At 48.5% G+C, this 19,124-nt stretch overlaps 3 protein-coding genes across 10 annotated transcripts in view; 1 reads left to right on the top strand and 2 right to left on the bottom strand.

The window, feature by feature from the left end:
- Positions 1-805: 805 nt before the first annotated feature.
- Positions 806-3,993, top strand: LOC143491315 (inactive serine protease 35). Of its 2 annotated transcripts, none has more exons than XM_076990181.1 (3): positions 806-952; positions 1,255-1,364; positions 1,643-3,993. In XM_076990181.1, the coding sequence occupies exon 3, from the start codon at positions 1,654-1,656 to the stop codon at positions 2,890-2,892; it is 1,239 nt and encodes a 412-aa protein (XP_076846296.1). In that variant the 5' UTR covers positions 806-952; positions 1,255-1,364; positions 1,643-1,653; the 3' UTR covers positions 2,893-3,993. The 2 variants fall into 2 exon arrangements, with proteins under 2 accessions (XP_076846296.1, XP_076846297.1); XM_076990182.1 differs by having other exon boundaries at positions 1,559-3,993.
- A 57-nt stretch (positions 3,994-4,050) lies between these two features.
- tcp1 (t-complex 1) lies at positions 4,051-9,804 on the bottom strand. Its single transcript, XM_076990177.1, has 12 exons — positions 9,552-9,804; positions 9,069-9,154; positions 8,835-8,963; positions 8,324-8,421; positions 8,095-8,205; positions 7,696-7,877; positions 7,211-7,337; positions 6,215-6,390; positions 5,764-5,887; positions 5,336-5,528; positions 4,914-5,077; positions 4,051-4,476 (listed from the first exon to the last, which is right to left on the bottom strand). Exons 1-12 carry the CDS (start codon positions 9,622-9,624, stop codon positions 4,263-4,265), a joined length of 1,677 nt encoding a protein of 558 aa, XP_076846292.1. The 5' UTR covers positions 9,625-9,804; the 3' UTR covers positions 4,051-4,262.
- Positions 9,805-10,223: 419 nt separating this feature from the next.
- The window catches only part of LOC143491245 (pleckstrin homology domain-containing family G member 1), a 63,177-nt gene continuing 54,276 nt past the window's right edge, over positions 10,224-19,124 (bottom strand). For all 7 annotated transcript variants that reach the window (XM_076990076.1, XM_076990078.1, XM_076990072.1 and 4 more), the window contains exons 10-18: positions 18,283-18,369; positions 17,649-17,679; positions 17,348-17,437; positions 17,229-17,264; positions 17,085-17,107; positions 16,741-16,920; positions 16,495-16,614; positions 13,685-16,061; positions 10,224-13,430 (exon numbers count right to left, since the gene is read on the bottom strand). In XM_076990076.1, coding sequence (XP_076846191.1) covers positions 12,406-13,430; positions 13,685-16,061; positions 16,495-16,614; positions 16,741-16,920; positions 17,085-17,107; positions 17,229-17,264; positions 17,348-17,437; positions 17,649-17,679; positions 18,283-18,369 — 3,969 coding nt within the window. In that variant the 3' untranslated portion in view covers positions 10,224-12,405. The remainder of the gene's footprint in view (positions 13,431-13,684; positions 16,062-16,494; positions 16,615-16,740; positions 16,921-17,084; positions 17,108-17,228; positions 17,265-17,347; positions 17,438-17,648; positions 17,680-18,282; positions 18,370-19,124) is intronic.

The raw sequence follows: 19,124 nt of genomic DNA, 5'->3' as shown, positions 1-19,124 counted from the left end.
ACCATGGACATGCTATAATCAAGACTCATCAGACCAGGTGATGTTCCAGTCGTCTCTTCCCCAGTGTTGGTGAGCCTGGGTGAGCTGTGACCTCAGCGGTGTGTTCGTAGCTGACCTGGTGGGGTTGGATACTGTAGACCATCTACTTGGAGGTTATCAGAGCTGCTCATCTGTACATCTCTGATATTACGGTAGTTATTGTTGCCTTTCTATCAGCTCAAACCAGAACATTCTCGTCTGACCTCTGACACCAACATAGCGTTTTTACCCAGTGAACTCCTCCTCACTGGGTATTTCCTCTTTTCCACACTGTTCTCTGTAATCCCCAGAGATGGTTGTGCATGAAAATCCCAGCAGATTCTGAAATTCCCAGACCTGCCCGTCTGGTCCCAACAACCACGTCACACTCAAACCCTCTTTCTCCCCCGCTCACCTCCACCCAATACGGTGCAGAGCTGATCAATTTCATTCACCAGCACCTGGACAGGTGCACATACAGCGGCCGTGATAGCCCACTACACCCCAACAACCAGAGGGGAACCTGCCTGGTGTGTAATACTGTCACGAGGAACACGCTAGAGCGGTCAAAGTTCAATATGGTGGACATCAGACAGTTACCTGCGTGGCTTCTGATTTATATACGCACACATCCGGACATTCAGCTACGGCTGCAGTGTTGGGGCGCGTGGGTCAGAACCTAATTCACCGTGTTGCCGCACGCCTTCATCGAACTGGGCGTGGTTTCCAGAGACGCTGTGGCAGTCCTCGTGATTCTCAGGCCACGCCTCCTGTTCTCCGTCAGCTCGCGGTGGACCATAAGAACTGGACTTGTTCGGATGCTCTTCCCCGCGCGCACACACCGCGCGCCCCCGCCTCCTGGCGCGTGATGAAGAGATACCGACACCGTCAGCTTGTCGTCTTCATCCTGCCCAACACTTCTGGATGCACGAAGGTAAGTTTTACACTTGAAGAACTTTCATGTATGAAATATAATCATGCGTCGTAAATTTAATCTGAATGCAATGAACAAAACAGTTCAGTACGTATAACACTGTTTACCTTTGCTGTTGTGAATGGGTAAAAACTTAACAACAGCTTATAAACATCGTTCTTAAAGTCTGTCTGGGCATTTATCAGCGCAGTCATCATTATAACATATTTCCTTACAGTCATAAAATATTACGTATAATATTTTCGGCTTTTGTGCCTAATAATGTGTTACTACACAATTTCTATTTAAATGTACATTTACAGCAGCAATAATACCAATATATTTGAAGTCTTATGCGAGTAAACCACTGGTGCTGCCTCCGTGTGGGACTGAAACTACGGGGGCAAACCCAGACCAACAGCGCCCTCTTCAGGTCGGTACTCTACATAACACCAGGCCCTGAACTTTCTCATGTTGTCTCCGTGTTCGCGTCTTAACAAAAACTGACAGAAAAACAAGAAAACGAAACCTCTCTTCATGTCAAATGACAGCGTGTGGGATGAGACACAAAGGTGAATCTGGGGTGTTTTTAGTACGATCACATAATTAACTCAACTCAACTTGCAGTGTGTTCCAGATCCAGTAATATCTGGTGGTGTGAAGGACGTTGGCCCTTAACCCCGCTGGGTCTCCTGGTGTTCTCTCCCTCAGGGTCAGGGGTCATGGGTCGCGTGGCTCTTCTGTACTGCCTGGTGCTCCTGGCTGTGTCTTCCCACGATGCCCTGCAAGGTGAAGCCAGTAAGGAAGACTTCAGCTGGCCCAGGGCCGCGGTTCCTCTGCTGACGGACAGATCCACCGTGCCGCTCCAGAACCCAGAGTTTGAGGCCGGGGGCTCCAGAGATCCAGGCCCCATGTGCGGGATCGAGTGCCAGGGGCGGCTCCCTGCAGCGGGGCGTGTCGAACTGGAGCGGCTCCTGTCCTACGAGACGCTGTACGAGAACGGGACGCGCACCCTGACGCAGGTGTCGCTGCAGGACTTCGCCCCGCCCGCCATTCAGGGCCGGCGCGCGGGCCTCGTCCGCAGGAAGAGGCGGGTGTACGGTGCCGACGGGCGTTTTGTGATCGCCGACGAGCACTACGCCACCAGCTACCCGTTCGCCGCGTGCGTGAAGATCTCCACCGGCTGCTCAGGGATCCTGGTGTCGCCCCAGCACGCGCTGACCGCCGCCCACTGCGTCCACGACGGCCGGGACTACTTACGGGGGAGCGGCCGCCTGCGTGTGGGCGTGATGAAGCTCCGTGCCAGAGGGCGGGGCTTGGGGAGGGGTGGGGCAAAAGGAGTGGAGAGAGGCCATACCCCTGAAGGCAGGGATGGGAAGAGAAAGAGAAAGAAGGAAAGTAGGCGGGACAGGGTGCCTCGGGGTGTGGCGGTAGGGGCGGAGCCTAAACGTCCAGTCCTGCGCTGGACGCGTGTCCAGCAGACATTCATTCCCAAGGGCTGGATGAACGATGTGGGCGGACATGTCGCCCCCGACTACGACTACGCCCTGCTGAAGCTGAAACGGTCGCACCGGGTGAAGTCCATGACCCTGGGCGTGGCTCCGCCCCTCGAAACCACCCTGGGCGGCCGGGTCCACTTCTCCGGCTTCGACGACGACCACCCAGGGAAAGTGGTGTACCGGTTCTGTTCGGTGTCGCAGGAGTCCGGGGAGCTGATGTATCAGTACTGTGACGCCCAGGAAGGTTCCAGCGGGGCGGGCGTGTACATCAGGCTGATGGAGCCGGGTGGGTGGAGGCCCAGGTGGAGACGGAAGGTGATCGGCGTCTTCACCGGACACAGGTGGGTGGATGTGAACGGCACTCTGTCGGACTACAACGTGGCCGTCCGGATCACTCCGCCCAAGTTTGCCCAGATATGTCACTGGATTCATGGAGACCCCAACCAGTGCCAGCCGGTCTGAGCCGGTCTGGACAGCAGACTTGCCCTACAGCTGAGCTTACGCAGAAATATAATCTATAAGTGGTCTAAGAAGAGGGAGCACACTTACACGCATCGATTAGTGGTGTTTCACATCTCCAGAACATATTCTTGCTCCAACCTTCTCCTGGGCCACAGGTTGGAGTTTGAGTGTGCGGAGATCTGGGTGGAGAAACATTGCAGTAGTTATTTAATTATCAACAATACTAGTCAGGGCCTGCGCCACGGGGGGGGGGATAGACACCTATTGGCCAGAATGTTTGAGATTCTGTGCCAAGTCTATTTTAAACTTTGCCACTTTGGAACTGGTTCATCTGATGACTACAGTGATTTGATTCTCTATCTGATAAGCTGCACTTTATAGAAATAATGCCAAAATAAAATTTACATAGTTTGTTACTTTATGATGGTATAAATTACTTATTTAATAGCATGTTACACAGATATTTGTAGATATCTGCAGTACTCTGGTGCCCCATGCAAGTATGGAACAGGAAACGTAACCAGATCTTCAACCACCAGCCGTCCCAAACACCCTGGCAACACTTACCACACCTTTAACATGTTTCATCAGTACAACTTACCACACCTTTAACATGCTTCATCAGTACAACACACACCTGGGCCTCAACACTTACCACACCTTTAACATGCTTCATCAGTATAACTTACCACACCTTTAACATGCTTCATCAGTACACTTACCACACCTTTAACATGCTTCATCAGTATAACTTACCACACCTTTAACATGCTTCATCAGTACAACACTTACCACACCTTTAACATGTTTCATCAGTACAACACACATTTGGGCCTCAACACTTACCACACCTTTAACATGCTTTCTCAATCAAACAGGTTTCTAAACCCTGGTTTAGTTTTCACATTAATCCACAGGATTAACAGTGAAACAGGACTGCGTATCAGAACAGGAGAAAGCTTTGATTTGTGGTGCTGTTTAATATATTTTTTACAGCCAATAACAATGAAACTTGATGCTGGTGTATTAAATTGTGTGTTACTGTTGTTTCTCACCTTTACAAAATAAAAGCCCTTTGGTTTGTCGAACCCACTCCTTTGACCAGGTAATGTACTCCGTGTTTGTGTATAAATAATTACTCCCATTGCTTTTAAACAATTTCAGTCATAACGGTTTATTTCCTTTTAACAGACAAAAGTGTATTGTTAGGTACAGTTCCCATATCTGCCATGTTGCTATGACAGCAAAAACAGAAACACAAGCAAAGTGCATAGACTACACTACAACTGAACCTCAGGATCTCCATAAATACAGACGGCTGAGCGGGGCGTCCCCGAAACCAGCCAATAGCAACTAGGTGGAGGTGGGCTTTAGCCTTCCAGCGAACCCGAGTGGACGGCGTCCTGGTAAGAGGCACCGCCTTCTTTCTGCTCGGGGAAGAGCTTGATGAGGTCATCGATGCGGAGGATGGTGATAGCCGCCTCGGTGGCAAACTTCAGACTCTTGGTTTTGACCATGGTGGGCTCGTACACACCCGCCTGTTTGTTATCTCTGGGCTTCCCGTTGACCAGGTCCAGACCGATCCTGAACGAACACACACACACGGTCAAACACACACTCTACCCTAGTTTAAAAATCACACAGAAACAGCACTGGCATGCTGCCCCCTGCTGTCTGAAGAGTGACTGTTCGAGTGGGAACGTCTGAGCGAGTAACTGAACATGGGCCACAAACATGAACCAGGCATTTAACCACAGGCGTCCATGAATGATAAACATGTCTAACTCCGAGTGCGTTGGTGGTGGTGAGGGCTGTACAATACTGACACACCCTTCAGTGTGACTATACACTACACCTGGGATTGGCCCTGTGAGGACACCATACATTAGTCACATGGTCAGACAGACCTGATCAATACTGTGGTTCATCAGACCAGCCCCACAGCACTGACCAACACGGATTAGTCTACGTGTCCTTTCACATGTTACAGCCGTGTGTGTGTGTGTGTGTGAGGAGCGCACCACTTGAGGTTCTTGCGTTCTGGGTTGACCTGGGCCTCGTTGTGGAAGGCCCTGAGCTTGGCCACCAGGTCAGTGGAGTCCTGTGCTGCGTTCACCGCCAGCGTCTTTGGGATCACCAGCAGAGAACGAGCAAACTCAGCGATGGCCAGCTGCTCCCGGGAACCCTGCACACATTGGAACACAAATATATTAACACTAAATAACTACACAGGAGTGAGCTGCTGTGTGTGTGTGTTAAGCAGTGGTAGTGTGTGTGTGTGTGTGTCCCAGGCAGCAGGGCTGTCACCCACAGCAGGTGTGTAGCCCACACTAACTGCCCGTGACCAACTCACTGTCTCCCACGCGTATAACTGCACACACCACCACAGGCACGGCAGCAATTTAAATGGGAGGAGCACACCACGCCCACCCCACCCCCTCACCATGCTGGTGGCGTAGTTCTCCAGGTAAATGGACAACGCTGCCTCTACGGCGCCCCCTCCTGGAACCACCGACTTGGACTCCAGAACCCTCTTGACCACACACAGGGCGTCATGCAGGGAGCGCTCCATCTCATCACACATGAAGTCATTAGCACCACGCAGGATGATGGAGGCAGATGTTCGTGCTTTAGTGCTGATGGAGGAGAGAGGGAGAGAGAGAGGGGCGAAAGAGAGAGAGGGTCAAGAGAGAGGGGGGCAAGAGAGAGAGAGAGAGAGAGGAGGGAAGGATGGAGGGAAAGAAGGAGAAACACAGAAGAATGCATTAGTGCAAAGCCTCTCGTCTCAGTATTGAGACTAGTGAACATTTCAGAACCCCAAACAGGCCCGTTAGCTGCAGCGCAGGTTAAAGTGCCGAGTCACGTTCTCACCTCTTGATGAGGATGAGCTCATCATCACACACTCGCTCCTGCACCACCTCCTCGGCCTGGCCCAACATGGAGGCCTCAAACGTCTCCTCACCCTCCAGGTTGGACAGAGACGAGCAGACGGTGGCTACGGGAGCACAACCCAAAGAACCAGCAACATCAAGGTCATGAACTCAGAACATCAGAGCAGGACGCATGGGCTCTTCACTACCGAACAGCTGCTTATCTTCCAAACCCAGGTCACCCCACCCAGGACCCAAACGACTGTTCAAACAATGCAAGAACTTCTGATGGGCTTCAGGTTAGACTACTGAACCCGTGAAGCTAATCCCCTTCAGTAGTCTATAAAAATATTCTATATGGTGAAGAATAAAGACTGTAGACAACAAACAAAACACACGTATAAATAAAGTTTACATTGATAAACAAACGCATGCTAGTGGGTGGGGCTTACCGCCTGTTGCCTTGGCGATGCGTTTGAGGTCCTTCTTCAGTACCCGCCGAACTGCCATCGCTCCCACGTCCACAAAATACTTCAGACACATGTCATCAATCCCACCTGTCGTCAGGACGACGGTTGCCCCTGACGCCAGAATCTTCTGGATGCGTTCTTTGGTGATGTCGGACTCCCTGTGCCACGTGGGAGAGGGTGGGCGGAGTTAGAGGACAGGGGGGCGGGCTTAGCTAGCAGTCTGAGCAGGGGATTATGGGAATGAGTGCAAGCAGAAATGTTGCTATTCAGCTCAGACCACCTGTGGCTGGAAACATACTGGGGTTCATACTGGGGTTGACCTCGGTATACTGGGGTTCATACTGGGGTTGACCTCGGTATACTGGGGTTCATACTGGGGTTGACCTCATATACTGGGGTGCATACTGGGGTTGACCTCAGTATACTGGGGTTCATACTGGGGTTGACCTCGGTATACTGGGGTTCATACTGGGGTTGACCTCAGTATACTGGGGTTCATACTGGGGTTGACCTCGGTATACTGGGGTGCATACTGGGGCTGACCTCATATACTGGGGTTCATACTGGGGTTGACCTCAGTATACTGGGGTTCATACTGGGGTTGACCTCGGTATACTGGGGTGCATACTGGGGCTGACCTCATATACTGGGGTTCATACTGGGGCTGACCTCATATACTGGGGTTGACCTCAGTATACTGGGGTCTGCACTGAACCAGCACATTAAAACCTGGTCAGGTCTACAAAGACAGATGTGTGTGAAACGTGTTTGGATATTTGACTGTGTACAGCCCAACCCTACAACAGAAACACAAGTGTGTGTGTGTGTGTCTGTGAAGGAGGGTCCAGGCGGAGTGTGCTTTATCCCACGCGTATAACTACACACACTACCGCTAGTGTGGCAGCAATTGAAATGGGAATACAAATGTGTCCGATGCGGGCGCGCGAGAGTGTCCGGTGCGGGCGCGCGAGAGTGTACCTCTGTCTGATCTGGTCGAGCTTCTCTGGGTCGCTGATCACCACCTGCACACCCATCTTCATCTTGGTCTTCTGTAGGCTGAAGTCCAGGCAGGCGATCTTAGCATTCTGCACACGCTTCACCATTCCTGGAAGCGGACACACACACAATCACATCACACATTTCCACTTCACTGAGAACATCTAAGCCATCACCCAAAGACACTGTTCATTTGTGAATAACAATTAGTTCACATCCCTAGCCAAACAATAGCCCAATCTACACAGTCCTTGTACAAGAAAACACAGGGGTGGGAATTATTACTAGCTTATCAAGAGTGATTTAGTGGGCCACCCTAAACACACACACACACACACACACACACACACACACACACACAAAACAAAGGACACCCATGAACTCCCTGGCGTAGAAGAAGCCCCACCCCGAGCTGTATTAACACCCCCAGTGCTGTAGCCCCACCCCTCTACAGCAGCTCAAAGCACCTTGGGAGCCCACGGTGCAGTTGAGGGCGTAGCCGTTGACCAGGAAGCTCTCCTTCTGGCTCCGCCCATGAGCCTTCAGCACGTTCACAGAGTTGATGGGGTAGCGGGCCACGCCCTTGCCGTCCACAAACTTCACCGCCACGGCAGCGTCCACCACCATGTTGGCAAAGAAGTCTGCGTCACTGGCAGGTCAGAGGTCAAGGGTCAACAGCACACACGTTAGGTGGTTACCAACATGGCATTTCCATCTCGGTCAAACTCGATCACAGGGTGGGAGAGGATTACAGTACAGAGACGCCAACGTCACTACAGCACTAAACAGCATCTACATCTCCCTCTGCACCAGGTGGACTCATCACTGGTCAGGGAAGGTCAGTGTGGCTGCAGCAGAGAGGATACACTCCGATGATCTTGGAGGACATGGAGGTCCTGGCAGCGTTGACCAGACACTCCCTGCCCAGGTCGTCTGTGCCGATGGTGAGATTCTCGTTGATGTAACGAACTGCTTCCCTGAAATCAGAAAACAAGAGGGGGTTACAGAAGGAATCGACTTCAGGTGAGATGAAAGCCTTCTCCAGGCAGGGGGGCGTGTCCGGGGGGAGCCCCGGCAGAAGGGGGCGTGTCTCACTTGCAGGCCAGTCTGTATCCACTGATGATGGAGGTGGGGTGGATCTTCTGCTTCACCAGCTCGTCTGCGCTCTTCAGAAGCTCCGCAGCGATGATCACCTGCTCACAGGAAACAGGAAGTCGTCGGCATGTTCCCACAAGGCTCCGGGAGACTCCAGCACTGCGCTAGTAATGTCCCATCAGTTCATATAGAGGAGGCAGGAGAGAGGCTGCAGACCCCTTCAGACTCTGACGGAGTTCTTCTGTCCTGTTAGCATAGCCACGCATCCTGACTGGGAGCAGGGAGGTGGTACTACAACAGGACACGCCCAAGGTGCCACCCCAAAACGCCCGGTACGACACGGGTCTTCCACGTACCCCACACCACTGCGTCTCTGAACAAGTGTTGAACGGATGGTGTGACTACAGTAACACACCTCTCCCACAGTGGTGATGCAGTGTGGACGGAGGGAACCCCTACTGAACCATGACGTAGTCTCGGGGGGGGGGGTCTAAAGGTGGAGGTGCCTCACCACAGACGTTGTCCCGTCTCCGACCTCCTTGTCCTGCAGTTCGGCCAGCTCGCACAGGACCTTGGCAGCGGGATGCTCCACCTCCAGCAGCTTCAGGATGGTGGCGCCGTCGTTCGTGATGGTCACGTCCTGGAGCGGGTGGAACAAAAAAAAAAAACGACCTTTAACAAACCCTGTACAGGGTTTACCACTGCACTCCAGGGACAAGCGGACCAGGAGAGGCTCTGGACTTACGCCGATGTCGTCCACCAACATCTTGTCGAGGCCCACGGGGCCCAGGGAGCTCTTGACGATGTTGGCGATGGAGGCCGCGGCCATGACTGCGGTGGGGAGACACGGACGAGAGAAGAACACACAACATCATCAAACATCTCAACGCTAGCTGGACACCACACAACCGGGCACAATACACACTTATGTACTGATTTAGGACTAACTAGCTTTAATCCAGGAGCTTATAATACCACCACATAGCTAGAAATACAGATTATACATCAAACAAGCACAAAAAAGGAGATTTGGCCACGTCTGAAGAACCAGTTAATAGAAAAATAGCCCAACATAGCCTAGCATAGCATGCTAACGTGAGTGGACGGTTCCGCACGTGCAGCCGCGCGAGCCCGTTAGATGGTTTGTTAGACTGAGAGCCGCGCGGACGTTTATTCTTTACGCCACTGCGTTTACATGATAAAAACCAATTTAATTTAATACACTCACCATTTTGGGTCCGGACAGACTCGCCCGTCGTCCTCTGGCCCAGAACGTTTAACGGACCGTCTAGCATCGACATCTTGGACCTCACGAGAGAAGAAAGAGGGGCGCGCGCTGCAGTGTGGGTAAGCCGAGCGGAAGGCGCGTGTGGAAGGTTCGAGATTAAATGAACCCGCTAGCTAGAGAACCACGACCAAACTGGCTTAGCGGCAACATACGCGACCGTAGGCGAAGAATACATAAATTAGACGTTTATGTCTTGCTTGTCTTTGTACGGCTCGTACAACAAAACGAACTTAAAAAAAAAATGAACTACAATTCCCAGGTACTTTCTGTAGTTCTCTTTCTGTCTGTTGTGTGGTCAAATTCCTGGTCACCGACCTCTAGTGGATAGGAGGGTTACTGCAGTGTCACGCCCTAAAGCCCATTTTTATTGAGGCTTAACGTGTCTTCAATGACATATACTGTACGCAAGAATATGTTTTTTCTCCATTCTTTTTCTTTTTAAAGTCATCATTTATATTTTATTTTACTTTATTTTTACGCGATGCATAACATTGTCAGTTTTGGAAGATGCCAATAAATCTGAAATCGTAGGATTGTAGAAACAGAAAACATGGATTCAAGATTCAGTGTGGCGATCACTCAACCATGACAAACAGACACAATTACCCCAAACAGGTTTTAAATGAACATTTATTTATAGCCTCCATTACATTTGTTTCATTGAGCAGTTACAACTAAGCAGTTAAAAAAAGAAAAGAAAAAGTACATTTAATTTAAAATTAAGACCATGGAGAGCAAACCAATGGCAACATGTATATCCTAAAATGTACATCTTTACAGAGTGTTTACAAATTAAAAAATGTTGAAAATAAGTCTAAAAAGTGCAAAATAAAGAATTTCAATGAATGATACCACTCCCCACTAGTATAACAGGAATGAATGATACCAGTCCCCACCAGTATAGCAGGAAGCCACATGTACAAATGGTACAAACAAAATAAAAAAGAAACTTATAAACATACTTCATATTAATTATTAATTTTGGTATATTTACATTGAAATTAACAATAGGCCATGTTGTTTGAGAGTTTTATTCAAATAAGGTAATAACTTTCAACAGTGCTCATGGGAAAACCAGAAATAACTCAGTAAACACTTGAAACCAACTTTCTGAAAATAATCCCAGCTGTGTATAAAACAGACATTTCAGAACCTTTCAGACAGCATCATAAACAAGGTATCTCGAAAATGCAAATAAATAAAAATCAGAAATATTCTAACAAATGAGAGTGACTGTGAAAACAACAGACAGGGTGTGTGTGAACCAACCAGTGTATGTGCCCTACAGTGTATCTAACGCTAAACTGCCATAATGTATTTGTCAACCAGTGTATGTGCCCTACAGTGTATCTATCGCTAAACTGCCATAATGTAATTGTCAATAGCGAGTGGGTGGTACTGTTTGACTCAAACAATTGCCAAGTTAAACATTACACCAACAAATGTAAAATTCTGGAATGAAATATACATCTAATATATTTAAGTAAACCACTGGCTAACATGTTGCTTTTGTACATAATCATAATCAAATAGACTTATCATTAATTTATGAGAATGCTCATTCTTTGCTTATGACATTTCACTTTTAACAGTTTGAATGTTCTATTCAGCACATTGGAGACAAACTTAATAAATACGGTTGTGCTGTGGACGATGACTGCAGATCCTTTAAAATTACCACTAGTATTCTTCAGAAGTGCAACATGGCTTGTCTAGTTGACTTAGAGGGGAGAAATTAACCTGTATCCAACCAATGGTAAGCACTGCTAAGTGTTCTCGTCAAACTATCTAAAATATATCTAAGTTCTATACAGTCTGGAGAAGTTATATCAATTCCTACTGTACAGCATAGTAAAATATATATTTATAAGTGTGTTTGTGTGTAAAGCCATTTTTTGGCTGCTGAAGAAATTGTGATGTAGCTAATCCAGAATTAAACCATTACCAGCGGATGTTCAGTTTTCACTGGGTAGTTACTCGTAAAGCAGCTGTCTACATGCCAGACCAACAGATGCCATTTTCGCTGATGTTCGAATGCTAACTTCAAGCTGTGCTACAAACCGGAGAAACACGTTAAAGTCCTTCAACAGCTACTACTGAAGGTTTCTATGGCAACGTTAACAGCGTCCACACCAACCGCTGGACTAGGTAAGATGGCATTGCGTTTATCAGCTGGAGGGCTGATATTACAAGCACCTACATACGTGTGAGATGGGAATATAACCAGCACCTGAAATCTCATCCCTTTATACTTTAAATTCCACTCAGGCTGCTGCCATTGGCCTCCCAACCTTCAGAATGAGGGCTGACATTTGACCCTCCACGTGAGACCAAGACCAAAAGAGGATTGTGCGAAAAACAAATTTTAAAATGGGGAACAGTTTGTTTATTTATTTATTTATTGCTTAACTCTGAAACTTCTATTTGAAACACGTCAGGAACTATAGTAGAGGCTGAAGACAGGTCTGACGTGTAAGTGCCGTATAGTGAGACTTCACATAAAACAACATCGGAGGTCACAAACACATTCTGTGTGTTTAGTGCTTTGCTAAGTTCCACTGAAGCCATGATGTGAAATTTGTAACTTTATATTTAACTATGTTCAACACGATCAAGCATTATTTTAAAGCATTGTTGTAAAGCATTATTGTAAAGCATTATTTACACCTCTTGTTGTCAAGCTTGCTGTAATCCATAAATGTGCTTTGTGCTGTTACACGTGTAACATTTCACCATGTGGTAGTTTGTATATGTGTTGTGCTTTCTCCGCGAGTCACTCCCACGTCCCTGATCCTTACACGATGCTGCTGGTACCGAGACACTGGAACTTGTCCCGCAGTGACTGGACGATTTTGGGCTGGCCGAGGGCTTGCTCGTCGTCATCCGGACTGCTCCACGTATAGTCCTGCAGGCTTGAGTCAGGGCTCGTCGTCGCCTGCTGTGATGCTGCCGGGCCGTGGGCGTGGCTCTGTAAGGTGGTGGGCAGGTTGGCAGGGCTACCAAGCCAGTTCTGCAGCTGGCCAGGTACAGGGGGCGTAAGGTCTTGCATGTCACTCTCCTCCTCCGAGCGGATCTCGACGTAATCGTCATCATCATCACTGTTGTCTTTGAAGTTGGCCAGGTAGTTCTGGGTGGCATTGAGTGCATTAAAGGACGGCTGCCTGCTCAGCACTAGGACCTGTTGAGAGTCTCTCAGTGTGAGGTCACATGATGGTGAGAGGTCAGAGGTTGCTTGGGCAGGACAGTCAGGGAGACTGTGCTGTCGAGGCCCCAGACCACGCCCTGCGGCGCTGCTGACCCCCGGACGACCTCCCAGATTACCCATAACCCCACTGTTCTCCTTCTCCTGCTGCTCAGCCAATGACGATGAGGACTGACAGCGGCTATAGGGCGGAGATTTAACGTTACGCTTTCCCACTGTGCTGTAAATGTGTTCAGAGTCATCTTTACTGGGTGGAGTCACGCAGGCACTCCAGCGCTGATTGGGCGGTGTGCATGGAGGAGGTGGGAGGTCCCGTAGGGCTGGAACGGAGACAGCGGCGCTGAGCTTTTTATTAGGGGTGGACGACCGCTCACTGACTTCAGCAGGCCAGGACACAAAGTCAGCAAGTTCGCCATTGCTGTAGGTGCAGTTCATCCATTCGGCCTCCAGGGTGCTCTCGGGCAGGGAGGGCGATGAAGCTAAGAAGGAGCTGGAGCGAGAGGAGAGAAGGTGGGGGCCTGCGATGCTGAGTGAGGACTTCAGTACTGGGGGAGTGGTAGAAGGTTCTTTAAACGATACCTGACCATATAACTGAGAATACTCAGCTATTCTGGCACCTAATGTGAGAGATTGTTAATGAGAGAGAGAGAGAGAGAGAGAAAGAAAGATTCAGCAAACAAATATACTGAATATACTGACAGAAGTATGTAAAGGCACAATAATTCCTTAAAGCAAGTGGCAAAGAGATTTTGTGTTTTCACTGTATTTTGCCTTTATGATTACAACATAGTTAAACCCATCGAGTAAATGAAAAACAATAACCATGGAATCAAGAGAATAAATTCTCTTGAACCTGACTGGTTCAGCTCACCTATAGCTGCTCCACCTTGTTTCTTCTCCTCCAGAATGGCAGCCAGGTCTTTTGCTTTGTTTATCGTTCTAAGTCTTGTGCAACTGGGCTCATGGTCCATGCTCTTCATCTTCAGTAACTGATTGGCCTTCTTGATCTTCTGGCTGTACTGCCTGGCCATGAGGAAGACCCTGTTCTTACCCTTGTCCCCTAACTCAAAGAGCTGGTCCTCAGTTAGTAGTAGACTAGAGGGAGCCAGTGGGAGGAGAGACTGGTCGAGCCCACTGAACAGTGCCTGGAGTTCAGGGTCCTTCGTGGGAGAGGGGTCTTCATCATCCATCCGGAAGCTTCCACTGCTAAGCCTGGCTAGTTTATTTCGGATACTCTTGACTGTCCCGGGCTGGGGTTCAGGGCTGGTGGGTTTCAGGGCTGGTTCAGGTACAACAATTGAAGGTGTAGGAAGGGTAGGTGTAACAATTGAAGGTGTAGGAAGGGTAGGTGTAACAAATGAAGATATAGGAATGGGGGGTGTAGAAATGGAAGCCATAGGAAGTGAAGGCGTAGGAAGGGATGGTGTAGGAATTGAAGGTGTAGGAATTGGTGTAGGTTGGGAAGGTGTAGGAATTGAAGGTGTAGGAATTGGTGTAGGTTGGGAAGTTGTAGGAATTGAAGGTGTAGGAATTGGTGTAGGTTGGGAAGTTGTAGGAATTGAAGGTGTAGGAATTGGTGTAGGTTGGGAAGTTGTAGGAATTGAAGGTGTAGGAATTGGTGTAGGTTGGGAAGTTGTAGGAATTGAAGGTGTAGCAACTGAAGGTTTAGGATGGGAAGATGTAGGAAGGGAGGGTGTAGGAACTGAAGGTGTAGTTGAAGATGGAGGTGTGGGTGAAGATAGTGGTTCTTCTTCAGGCTCGTCTATCTCAAATGTAGGCACTCGCATTAATTTGGGAACACTGAGGACTGGTATTTGGAAAGTGGGAATGGGTCTGGAAGCTGGAGAACTGGGTGAAGATCTGCTGACCTTCCGAGCACCATCTGAGGGTGGCTTCAGAGGAGAGTCAACGGCCTTGCTTCCAGAAGCAGATTTTTTGCCTGCAGACTTTTGTTCATGTGCTTTGCGTGAGGAATTTTGGGCTTTTTGTTGGGAGTCCTGCGTTTTGGGCTGAGACTTGCATACTTTGCTCGGAGAACTATGTGGCTTGTCTGGAGAATTTTGTGTTTTGCGTTGTCCTTCGCGCACCTCTTGTGGTGTTTCTGGTCCATTGACGGGGAATGCAGCAGGAAGCCTATCTGGCTTCTTTTCATTATCCCTGATGTAGTTTTCCAGATCATTCCAGATCTCATCCACATGCTCTGACCTGCAATCACCTCTGGACTGCTGAGAGGGCACATCTGTAATTATGGGTCCACTGTCTATCTCAGTAATTGAAACAATTGGAATTTCAGGAAGAGGACGTTTAGCCATGTTGCTACTGTCCAGACTCTGGCTCTCTTCAGAAACAACAGTTGCTGTGTTCTGGGTAGAAGGCAGACAGCTCTCAGATGATACCATTCTATACTGTTCAGCCGCTTGACCATTGCCTCGCCCTAGCCCAGCAGAACTTGCTGGGAGTTCACGGAACACAATGGTATCATAGACGTTTTCTTCTTCCTCTGGTGTCTGCAGGTCACTATGTTCAAATGGTGCCCCCTCTTGTCCTGATGACCTGTTGCTTTCAGATGAAGTGTCTGTTTCAACAGGAGAAACTAAAATTTGTGGAGGTACCATTGGGCTGATCTCTGCCACACCTGAAGAGGAATGGTTAACCTCCTGCTCTTTCCGAATAAGTCCCATAGCCTGCAGTTCCTCGTAGCTAATGTTGTCATAAACATTCTCAATGTCATCAATCGTTAGCTGTTCAGCTGAGGAAGAGCCGGATATCTCGTTACTTGATGACTCTGTGTTAATATGTTCATCTTCTTCATGGACAGGCCGTTTTGTAGGGCTTTGCCGCTCACTTTGTTTCTCTCCGACGCTACTCGCCCTACGCAACACTCTGCCCCCGCTGGACGGAAGGTGCAACTGCATCGACTGGGTCTGTTCCACGTGCCAGCTGCAGGGTCTCCCGGGCCGATCGCCAGGGGTCTCATGATCGCTTTCTGCCTCATGTCCACTCATATCGTTCTCAGTTGGCACAAACATCTGATAGATGTCTTCGTCATCATCGACCTGAACGGTCTTTTGACGGGTGGGAAACATGGCGCGCCGCACCCTGTGGTCTGCCCATATGTTTGGGACAGAATGGCCGCTGCTCGTTCCCAGGAGGTTGGAAATGTGCTGGTGTGGCTGAGTGTCAGGAGGACAGGTCACCCGCAGGATGGGCGAGTGCACAGACTCCTTCTGCAGAGACTCTTTGGCCGTCTGTGAGAAAATAAATGAGACAAGGATGTAGCACTGCACACATGATGCACAGGCTTAAACTCTCTTACACTATTAAAGGTGGGTTCTAAGGGTTCCAACAGTAACGGTGGGTTCTAAGGGTTCTAACAGTAAAAATGGGTTCTAAGGGTTCCAACAGTAAAGATGGGTTCTAACAGTAAAGATGGGTTCTAAGGGTTCTAACAGTAAAGGTGGGTTCTAAGTTGCATACACTAACAGCAACATACTCAAAATAAAGGGCTGGTTCCATGACCAGAGACTAGTTCTGGACTAAATTGTTAATGACTATTGGAAAATCTTTACATTCAAGTTTAATCTGGGTCTGGAAAACCAGCCTATCTGGTATCCTAAACATAGTGTGTATGGTTAAGCCCTGACGTGCAGGGTTGATGGGGAGTGGGGACCATAGTCACACCTGGAGATCAGCGTGTTCCAGACTGTGGTTCTTCCAGTGCTCGATGCTGTCCACAGACACCTGGGGGTTCAGCCTCTTCCTGCTGCTCTTCCCAGGTACACGCAGCTTCCCTCCAGAGCCCTACACACACACACACACACACACACACACACACACACACACACACACAGGCACAGACATCACGTATAGTGTTACATCCTATATCTTACCACACGTCTGCGGGGGGCAAAGGTCAAACACACTCACCAATCCACTGTCATCCTCATCATCAGCATCCTGTGGGTGCAGTCCATCATCTATGTCACTGTGGTCGCCATGGTCACCAGGGTCTAGCGACTCCTGCGATTGGCTGACCAGGCTGCGGGATCGGCCAATAGTGCCCAGATGGACCACGGGAGATAGCAGGGTGGCCCCAAAACTGCTCCGCTGTGGTGAGCCCAAAACAAACAGCACCATGACTCATCCCACACATCTGGAACATCTGGAACATCTGTTATGTTTGAGTAATGTTTCACGCTGGCTTTAATGATCTGTACTGGGTGAAAGAGTCTTCATTGTGCAGACGTTTCAATCGAGAGCAAGGGTCATACCTTCTGGACGTCTGGACTGGATACTGTGGAGAAAGATGATGTTCTCAATAACTCAAGACATTACAGATGTCATTCATGTGAACAATGACAATAATAATAGTTATAATAATAAAAAACAAAACAGACATTTGAAGTTTGGCTTACTTGCATGTTTGTTCTTCAGCAATTTGGACAACGGTTCTGGGCAGAAAGAGCGAGAACATGAGTATAAGGTAAACCTGGTCAGCCTGGTTACACCTTCTTCTACTTCCTGTGAGTCTCACCTGCCTTCCTGCGGGCACGCCTGGGGGAGGGGCCTTCTTTCATGTTGATTCTGTTATGACCCTCTGGACTACACTGAAAGCTTGGCTGGTCTGCACGGACACAAGGCAAACAGATATTCCAGGTCTTCATCACTCATGCAGTCCAATTCAAAGAGCATTGATCTCCTGGGTCTTATTTCGAGAATTCTTTTTTGAAGTTTTGCTTCAAGTCATTGGTCTTTAACATCACAAAAACATCAAACAAATAGTGATACAGTAGGTGTCAGCCCTGTACATCAGGAGGAACAGTAGTCATACTTACGCACATCCATTTCCAGAATGGCCTTTTTAGCCTGTAGAAAAAATTACAAGAAATGAATCAAACAGGGAGAAACTCTTTCTTTCCCACACAACTGCAATTTTACCACACCTTCCAATTCTCCACCTGTAGCTTAAGACCTGCACTCATTTACCTCTGTGGACTCTTGGTCGAAAAAAACTTTCGTCTGACCTGGAAACCGGCCCCTGCGACACACTTGTGAGGGCAGTTTATGTGGGACACTTCCTCTGTTAAGTTTAGAGGACTTTACTTGCGTCAGGGGAGTCTTACATATATATTCAGAACAGGGTCGAATCAACTGGGTTAAACTAGTCTATAAAAAGCCCCGTGTTTTAACGCAGCACTCCAGTCTCTAATACTGCATATGACTCAACACGTTTTGCCCAGAGTTTTTTTTTACAGTTAATAAATGCCCAAAAATCTACGAACTACGTATACTATGAACCCTGATGTCTCCTTCAGGACTACAGACATTTTCAACAAGATCAAATGGCTCCTTCAGGTTTGCAGGGACGTTTTGAGGACATATTTTCCCACTGATTTAGGCCCAGAGCAGTGAAAGTTTGTTTCTGTGTTTGTTATGAAGGTTTGTGTTTATATGCTTGCGTGTTGTGACCTTGGCTGGGATCTTTGCCGGATGGTTCTCCAGAATGAGTCTCTTCAGTTGTTGAATCCATGTTCGCTTGTCCTGTTGTGACTTGGCCTGCAGGGGGAAGCAGAGAGCAAACATTGCAGGCTTCAGAACCCAACACACCTGCCTTCAGCCATAAAACAGCGCACCCTGGCAGTGTAACCCAGGGTCCCGGTCACTGAGACCCAGTTCTGATTCATCAGTGCCCAGATCTGTAAGAGTTGAGCTCAACTCCCCTCTGTCTGGTCTGAACACGCTGCTAAACACACTGAACACACACTGGCAAACAGAAAACACGCTTCTCTGGTTTTTATGTGATCTAACAGGAAGGATAATCAAGGAACAGAATACATGGCACACAGGAAGTGCAGAGGAAGCTCAAACGTGGAAACTTCTACAGGCCAACCACAGTGACCAAAACAGGATCTGTAAAGCAAATATGATCTCAAAGCTTTACACAATCTGCAAATAAGTGTTTAATATAAACAAGATACATTAATGTTAAGTTATTAACATGAATTGATCTTATAGCTTGATTGGTGTTTGCTTTTGTGATGATGCAAAATTGTAGCTGTTCTAATGTATGTGGGGATTTCAAAAGTTACTGCTTTGACACACAGAGCTCCACACTTGATCAGTGAAAAAATCACCCACAATGTTACAAACACAGTTACCTAAACATGGGAGCGCACACACACCCACCCACACCCACACCCACCCATACACACCCACTCTCACAGGGGTATGGTGTTACTAGGCTAAAGTTCACCTGCCCACTCAGCAGAAGACTCCCCCCCCCCCAGGCAAGGCATTCCGCCATACATGTG

This window comes from Brachyhypopomus gauderio, unplaced genomic scaffold (genome assembly GCF_052324685.1).
Source record: "Brachyhypopomus gauderio isolate BG-103 unplaced genomic scaffold, BGAUD_0.2 sc73, whole genome shotgun sequence".
In the NCBI taxonomy this organism is placed as follows: Eukaryota; Metazoa; Chordata; class Actinopteri; order Gymnotiformes; family Hypopomidae; genus Brachyhypopomus; species Brachyhypopomus gauderio.
This window is presented reverse-complemented; position numbering and strand designations above follow the sequence as displayed.

Coding starts and splice junctions, on each gene's coding strand:
- tcp1 (XM_076990177.1), bottom strand. CDS start 9,624: ATGTCGATGCTAGACGGTCCGTTAAACGTTCTGGGCCAGAGGACGACG. Junction 5,888..6,214: donor CATCGCCAAGGCAACAGGCG/GTAAGCCCCACC, acceptor GTGCTCCCGTAG/CCACCGTCTGCTCGTCTCTG. Junction 5,529..5,763: donor GAGCTCATCCTCATCAAGAG/GTGAGAACGTGA, acceptor CTCCTCCATCAG/CACTAAAGCACGAACATCTG.
- LOC143491315 (XM_076990181.1), top strand. CDS start 1,654: ATGGGTCGCGTGGCTCTTCTGTACTGCCTGGTGCTCCTGGCTGTGTCT.